Here is a 7,729-nt window from a genome sequence, read left to right as displayed (position 1 = left end):
GATGTGTTGGCTTGTGTAACCATTAGCCAATCAGCAACCAAGGTATATATATATTGATGAAAAACAGAATCATAGGGGACCTTTAAAACTGTTAGTACCTTAAACTGTTAGTTTGTTAAAAGTTATGCAACAAATAGTTTAAGAAGATAAAGTATGGAAGCCCTGAGGGGACAGAAAGAATAAAAGATTCTGGTGATCAATTTTTTTTTAGGATCTTAATTGATTTCTCTCTTAGGTTTTATAACGTAAAACGTGCTTAAATGGTGCTGCAAGGATCATATTTTTGAGTCTCCACAAAAAGCCTGTTTGCTAGTCTGGCCCCCATATGGTGGAACGAGTTCCACATTTAAATCAGGACAACAGTAAGTCACATATTCCATTGCAGACTGAAAAACCAAACCCTTTCACTTACTGTATACTTTGCCTTTAAATCCAACATAACAAGAAATAAGTTATAGTATTTAAGAGTTTAGCCCATTTGAAACGTAGACACATCAAATGATTTGGGTTATTTAAAGCAAATACATTCGCATTTTTCTTGTTATTCAGATTTTATTTCTTTATCTTACACGTTTAAGGTGTATTACACTTGTGTTGCTTTGGATAAAAGTGTTAGCTACATTAAATGCAATGTAATGCAAAAGGGGAACATTTTATACCTTTTGGCAGAGGCGATAAAATACATTTCAAGTCGAAAGAAATTGAAGATAGTATTTTTACATAACTTGCTAACACCCAATGTATGAACCTTTTGTTTAACATGCATTGATTTCAGTCCTAACATGGGGTTGCGGAGCGCTTGTGCCTCTTGTGGGCAATATGAGTATTACAACAACAAACAAAATAATATCATCGTAAACCTTTTTTTTCACGTTACTCAAACGATTTAAAACAAAACAAAGCTGGAATTATAAACTAATTATTCTACCTGTTCTTAAGTCATATATAAAGTAGAGGAATTCATCTAGATAGACTTTTTTCTGACTTGCTTCTCAGGGCTTTTTGAAACGAGTCAGCAAACTAATTCAGTAAAAGATCGCAAACCAAGCAGTATGTACTGTACACACTGCAGCCACACGTTCTATCATTAAAGCAGTCAACAGTTAACAGACTAAATATACACCAAACAACAATAAGAACCCATTACTGGCCGATCAAAACCAGTCAGCCAGCTAACAAATACAACATAGAATCACTTAGCCAGTAAATCACACAGGATCAATCAGTCTTTAAAGTCAATCAACAATCAACAAACAATCAAAGTCAATTAGTAAACAGTTGACAGACTATTGGTCCACCATTAAACCAATCAGTAAACTAAAGAGCAGAAGGGAGCAATCTGTATGTAAACCAGGCAGTAAAGCAAGCCAAACCCAAAAGCACTTTCAAATGGTCTGCTAATTGAAGGCTAATGGACCTGCATGGTTCTTGCTTTTAAGACTCTTTGGATAAAGGCTTCAGCAAAATAAAATGTGAATAAATGTTTTTTTAAATCTAGTTGAATACAAATTAGATAATTCAAACTATTTGGGGTAAGCTGTGCATTATTTTTGCATGCTTAAATAGCAGAACATATTTTAGGTTTTTTCAAAATGTCTGCTTTTCACTATTTTATATAATAAAAACTGAATTTCTAAAGTCTGTAATAGTCCTCACCTTGCACTTTCAGAAACTAGGATGGACATTGTTCACCATTACCACTTAAACTTGAGAATAACTAACCCTAATAGGGACATTTAGTAAACCATATGAACCAGTTAGTAAGCCAGTTTGTGAACCAATCACACAGCTCAGACAGCAGTCAGTAAAACACATGCATTCAACCAATTATTGGTCAATCAGCAATCCAATCAGTAAAGTTGTTAACAGCAGGAAAGAGAAACAATCAGCAAGGATTTAAATCAGCCAAAAATAAACCAGATTAACCGGAAAGCATTTAATCCATTCATTCATTCATTCTTACTGACTGTTTCTGCAGCAGTCGTCTCTCCGAAAAAATATTCAGAGTTTATTCCGGGAAGGAGCAGACGGTAAACTGGTGATGCTGGGCTGGTGACGATCGCCCAGCAAAGACATGCAGCCCCTTTAAATAAGCTCTCTCACACACACACACACACACACACACACACACACACACACACACACACACACACACACACACACACACACACACACACACACACACACACACACACACACACACACACACACACACACACACACACACACACACACACACACACACACACACACACACACCTTGTGTCATCGCAGGGGGAGTTGGGAGGGGCTTCACTGACAGATTGACCTAAAGGAGGGAGAAACAGAAAAATGAACTACAGTTAGTTATGATTCCACTACAGGTGTGTATTTCTTACTTTACAATTAATTTACAAATGTTCTTCCAAGTGTCCATACTGAACATTTACTACAACCACTTACAAAAAAGCACTAAAGCTCATTTAAAATGTGGTCCCTATTTATATATTTTCTTCTCCATATGTAGGTCCAGTCCCAGCTGTGTGCGCCAGTGTCCCCATTTCCGTTGTTTTACATTACATGTCACTTGTTAGACGCTTCTACACGTGGCTAACATAACTAACATACATTCAAGACTGCAGTGGAATTTGAATGCTCTCCTGATACGAAGTCTATGCAGTGCTTTTAGTAGACGCTGCACATGTTTCATGAAGTTGGTCAATGTTTTTCTAAATCCTGCGCATGTGTATTCAAGTTGGTGAAGAGATTTCTTCATTTGCTAATGTTTTGGAACATTTGTGTTTTTATATTTGCATTTTATCTGAAGCTGCAGAGTATTTCTCCTGATGGAAGTGTTGTAGGCTGCTGAAGCGTGTTTGCACTTGTCGGCCACCGTATATTTGCACCAAAGAACAACAATAGTCAAGATTCAAAGGTTCTATAGAGAGGCGAAGTCCCTCCCTTTCCTCCATGGGACCTTATTTCGGAAAAAGTATGTATTGAAGTCAATGGCGAGAGAAAGACTATCTTTTGATCCCGTTTGAATTGTGCCACGAATATGTTCCATCCATCCATCTTCTCCCGCTTATCCGTGGTCGGGTCGCGGGGGTAGCAGTTCCAGCAGAGAGCCCCAAACTTTCTTTTCCCTGGCGACATCAACCAGCTCTGACTGGGGGATCCCAAGGCGCTCCCAGGCCAGTGAAGAGATATAATCCCTCCACCTGGTCCTCTACCCCTTGGTCTCTTCCCAGCTGGATGTGCCTGGAACACCTCCCTAGGGAGGCGCCCAGGTGGCATCCTAACTAGGTGCCCGAACCACCTCAACTGGCTCCTTTCGACGCGAAGGAGGAGCGGCTCAACTCCGAGTCCCTCCCTGATGACCGAACTTCTCACCTTATCCCTAAGGGAGACACCAGCCACCCTGCGGAGAAAACCCATCTCGGCCGCTTGTATCCGCGATCTCGTTCTTTCGGTCATGACCCATCCTTCATGACCATAGGTGAGGGTAGGAACGAAATGGCCCGGTAGACAGAGAGCTTTGCCTTCTGGCTCAGCTCCCTTTTCGTCACAACGGTGCGGTAAAGCGACTGCAGTACCGCTCCCGCTGCTCCGATTCTCCGGCCCATCTCACGCTCCATTGTTCCCTCACTCGAGAACAAGACCCCGAGATACTTGAACTCCTTCACTTGGGGTAAGGACTCATTCCCTACTTGAAGTGGACAGTCCATCGGTTTCCTGCTGAGAACCATGGCCTCAGATTTGGAGGTGCTGATCCTCATCCCAGCCGCTTCACACTCGGTTGCGAACCGATCCAGTGAGTGCTGAAGGTCGCAGACCGATGAAGCCATTAGAACCACATCATCTGCAAAAAGCAGTGGTGCAATCCTTAGTCCACCGAACTGCAGACCCCCTCCCCCATGACTATGCCTCGAAATCCGATCCATGTATATTACAAACAGGATTGGTGACAAAGCGCAGCCCTGGCGGAGGCCAACCCTCACCGGAAATGGGTCCGACTTACTGCCGAGGACCCGGACACAGCTCTCGCTTTGGGAGTACAGAGATTGGATGGCCCTGAGTAGAGACCCCCCTCACCCCATACTCCCGCAGCACCTCCCACAGTAACTCCCTGGGAACTCGGTCATACGCCTTCTCCAAGTCTACAAAACACATGTAGACCGGATAAGCGTATTCCCAGGCCCCCTCCAGGATCCTTGCGAGAGTAAAAAGCTGATCCGTCGTTCCACGACCAGGACGGAATCCGCATTGTTCCTCCTTAATCTGAGGTTCGACAATCGGCCTGACCCTCCTTTCGAGTACCTTAGAGTAAACTTTCCCGGGGAGGCTGAGTAGTGTGATGCCTCTGTAATTGGCACACACCCTCTGATCCCCCTTTTTAAAAAGGGGGACCACCACCCCGGTCTGCCACTCCTTCGGTACTGTTTCCGACTTCCATGCAACGTTGATGAGACGTGTCAACCATGACAGTCCCTCAACACCCAGAGCCTTCAGCATTTCCGGGCGGATCTCATCCACCCCCGGGGCTTTGCCACTGTGGAGTTGTTTGACGACCTCAGTGACCTCCCCCCGGGAGATTGGTGTTGATCCCCCGTCATACTCCAGCTCTGCCTCTAACATAGAGGGCGGAGTTGTCGGGTTCAGGAGTTCCTCAAAGTGTTCCTTCCAACGCCCTAACACTCCATCAGTTGAGGTCAACAACGTCCCATCCTTACTGTACACAGCTTGGATGGTTCCCTGCTTCCCCCTCCTGAGGTGTCGGACAGTTTTCCAGAACAACTTTGGTGCCGCCCGAAAGTCCTTCTCCATGTCTTCTCCGAACTTCTCCCACACCCGCTGCTTTGCCTCGGCCACGGATGAGGCTGCTGCCCTTCGGGCCTGTCGGTACCTTGCAACTGCCTCGGGAGTCCCCCGGGATAACAAATCCCTGAAGGCCTCCTTCTTCAGTCGGACGGCTTCCCTGACCACCGGTGTCCACCAGGAGGTTCGAGGGTTACCGCCCCTTGAGGCACCTAGGACCTTGAGACCACAGCACCCCCGCCGCGGCTTCGGCAATAGAGGCTTTGAACACCGACCACTCTGGTTCAATGTCCCCAACCTCCACAGGAATGCCCGAAAAGCTCCGCCGGAGGTGTGAGTTGAAGGCCTCCTGAACTTGGGCCTCCTCCAGACGTTCCCAGTTCACCCGAACTACACGTTTGGGCTTACCAGGTCTATCCAGAGGCTTCCCCCGCCACTCGACCCAACTCACCACCAGATGGTGATCAGTTGACAACTCCGCCCCTCTCTTTACCCCGAGTGTCCAAAACATACGGCCTCAGGTCCGATGATACGATAACGAAATCGATCATGGACCTTCTGCCTAGGGTGCTCTGGTACCACGTACACTTATGAGCATCCTTATGTTCGAACATGGTGTTTGTTATGGCCAATCCATGACTAGCACAGAAGTCCAGTAACAAACCACCACTCCGGTTCAGATCAGGGGGGCCGTTCCTCCCAATCACGCCCCTCCAAGTGTCTCCATCATTGCCCACATGTGCGTTGAAGTCTCCCAGCAAGATTAAAGAGTCCCCTTCAGGAGCCCCATACAGGACTCTTTCCAGGGTCTCCAAGAAGGCCGTATACTCTGAACTGCTGTTGGGTGCATAAGCACACACAACAGTCAGAGTTTTCCCCCCCATAACCCGCAGGCGTAGGGAGGCGACCCTCTCGTCCACTGGGGTAAACTCCAACAACGAAGCACCTAACCGGGGACTTGTGAGTATCCCCACACCCGCCCGGCGCCTCACACCTTGAGCAACTCCGGAGAAGAAAAGAGTCCAACCCCTATCCAGAAGTAAGGTTCCAGAGCCGACGCTGTGCGTAGAGGTGAGCCCAACCAGATCCAACTGGTAACGCTCCACCTCCCGCACAAGCTCCGGCTCCTTCCCCCCCAGAGAGGTGACGTTCCACGTCCCCAAAGCCAGCTTCTGTCGCCCGGGTCTGGTCCGTTGAGACCCTCCGCTTTCACTGCCACCCTTCTGGCAGCGCACCCGACCCCATCGATGTTTCCCGTAGGTGGTGGGCCCGCGGGACGGAGAAGCGGAGGTGTTGCCCACGTTGCCTTTTCGGGCTGGGCGCGGCCGGGCTCCGTGGCAAGCCCGGCCACCAGACGCTCGCCGACGAGTCCTCCTTCTGGGCCTGGCTCCAGAAGGGGACCCCGGGCTTCCTCCGGGCCGGGTATCCTCACTTCTTTGTTGTTCTTTCATGAGGTCTTTTGAACCAATCTTAGTCTGGCCCCTTGCCTGAGACCAATTTGCCATGGGAGACCCTACCAGGAACACAAGGTTCCAGACAACACAGCCCCCAGGTTCATCAGGGCACACAAACCTCTCTACCACGGTAAGGTGCTGGTTCTTCAGAGAGGACGAATATGTTTGTCAATTTAAAAGATAATTTTGCAAGTCAAAAAAATTAAAATGTGTCGTAAAACTGTGAAGTAACACTTTTTGTTGTGTGAAACCGCTCAATGAACTACATCTCCCGTCTCGCACCACACACCAAGACAGCCGTCACGTTGAAACATTTCACTCCTTTCTTTCAGAATGAGACGGAAAGTATTAAAAGAGGTGAAAATCACTCCAAGTCTGGGCACGTTGAGAGCTGTACATACACACAAGGGGAGTTAGTCGGTTCCGTAAGAGCCAGCATGCAGGACCGGGACTCTGGGATTTGTAGTCTTTCTAGTCGCGTATTTTTCATAGTCTTATATTTCAACAGTTTTACGACAAACTGTGACTTTTTTGACTTGGAAATTTTAAGATTGACAAACATCATGTGTGTAATTCGTGGCACAATTCAAACGGGATCGAAAGATGATCTCTCACACACACATACGGGTTTTGGGCCGAGGGCGACACCGTACTTCCGGTATCAACCATTTCACACGAGGTGCATACAGAATATCATAGTCGATTGCCTTAATCAATATAGTCAACTCTAAAATACCACATATATGCATTGGGATGATAATATTATTGTGACAAGTGGGGTATTCACCTGGTGTTTCCAGAAGATAGACGTAGATGCAGCCAAAATCGACCGAAGGCCACTTTTGAGGGTCGTAATTCCATACATTGTACATCCAACAACCCACACAGCTCTAGTTTACGCTGGTAACGACCTAGAGCACACCCCTCAAGTCCAGAGATGTAATCCGAAGACATGCAGCGATTTCTTCGGTCGTTAATTCAGAAAAAAAACCTAGTGCGCTCTGCCTGGCAACATAAGCTAGCTGTTTATATTAGCATTGCCAGGATTTTTGCACCTCCAGAAAAATGGCGTCTTTATAAAAAATATATGGCGTGCGTTGCATTGTGGGTAGCTGTGACGTCACTGTGTGTGAAAGATATTCTTTCACACACAGTGACGTCACAGCTACATCTCTCCATTGACTTCAATGCATAATTTTTCCGAATTAAGGTCCTATGGGTCAGAAGTAGATGGGCGGGACTTCGCCTCTCTCCTCTCCTGCACAGTAGCTAAAGTGAAGTTATCGCAATGAAAATAAAGAGACCAGAGTGCAAGTAAATGCATGGGCAGTTAACTATAAGATTGCTAAAAACAGAATGTATAATGAAATACTCTACAATAGTTAATCTTCCATTAGGTTTCTGTTTCATGCTAACGACTAGCTGCAGGACTCTTCATGTTAGCGTCTTTTCATCACCAGATCGTACTGTTACCTGTC

General features: G+C 46.5%; 1 protein-coding gene across 3 annotated transcripts in view; it reads right to left on the bottom strand.

The window, feature by feature from the left end:
• Positions 1-2,281, bottom strand: part of coch (coagulation factor C homolog, cochlin (Limulus polyphemus)) — a 15,561-nt gene extending 13,280 nt beyond the window's left edge. Inside the window, exon 1 of one of the 3 annotated variants that reach the window (XM_034196678.1) lies at positions 2,260-2,281. In XM_034196678.1, coding sequence (XP_034052569.1) covers positions 2,260-2,269 — 10 coding nt within the window. In that variant the 5' untranslated portion in view covers positions 2,270-2,281. Of the gene's footprint in view, positions 1-1,963; positions 2,073-2,259 lie in introns of those variants that run through there. The other 2 variants (XM_034196680.1, XM_034196679.1) reach the window with 2 other exon arrangements.
• Positions 2,282-7,729: the final 5,448 nt, after the last annotated feature.

This window comes from Gymnodraco acuticeps, unplaced genomic scaffold (assembly GCF_902827175.1).
Source record: "Gymnodraco acuticeps unplaced genomic scaffold, fGymAcu1.1, whole genome shotgun sequence".
Taxonomy (NCBI): Eukaryota; Metazoa; Chordata; class Actinopteri; order Perciformes; family Bathydraconidae; genus Gymnodraco; species Gymnodraco acuticeps.
This window is presented reverse-complemented; position numbering and strand designations above follow the sequence as displayed.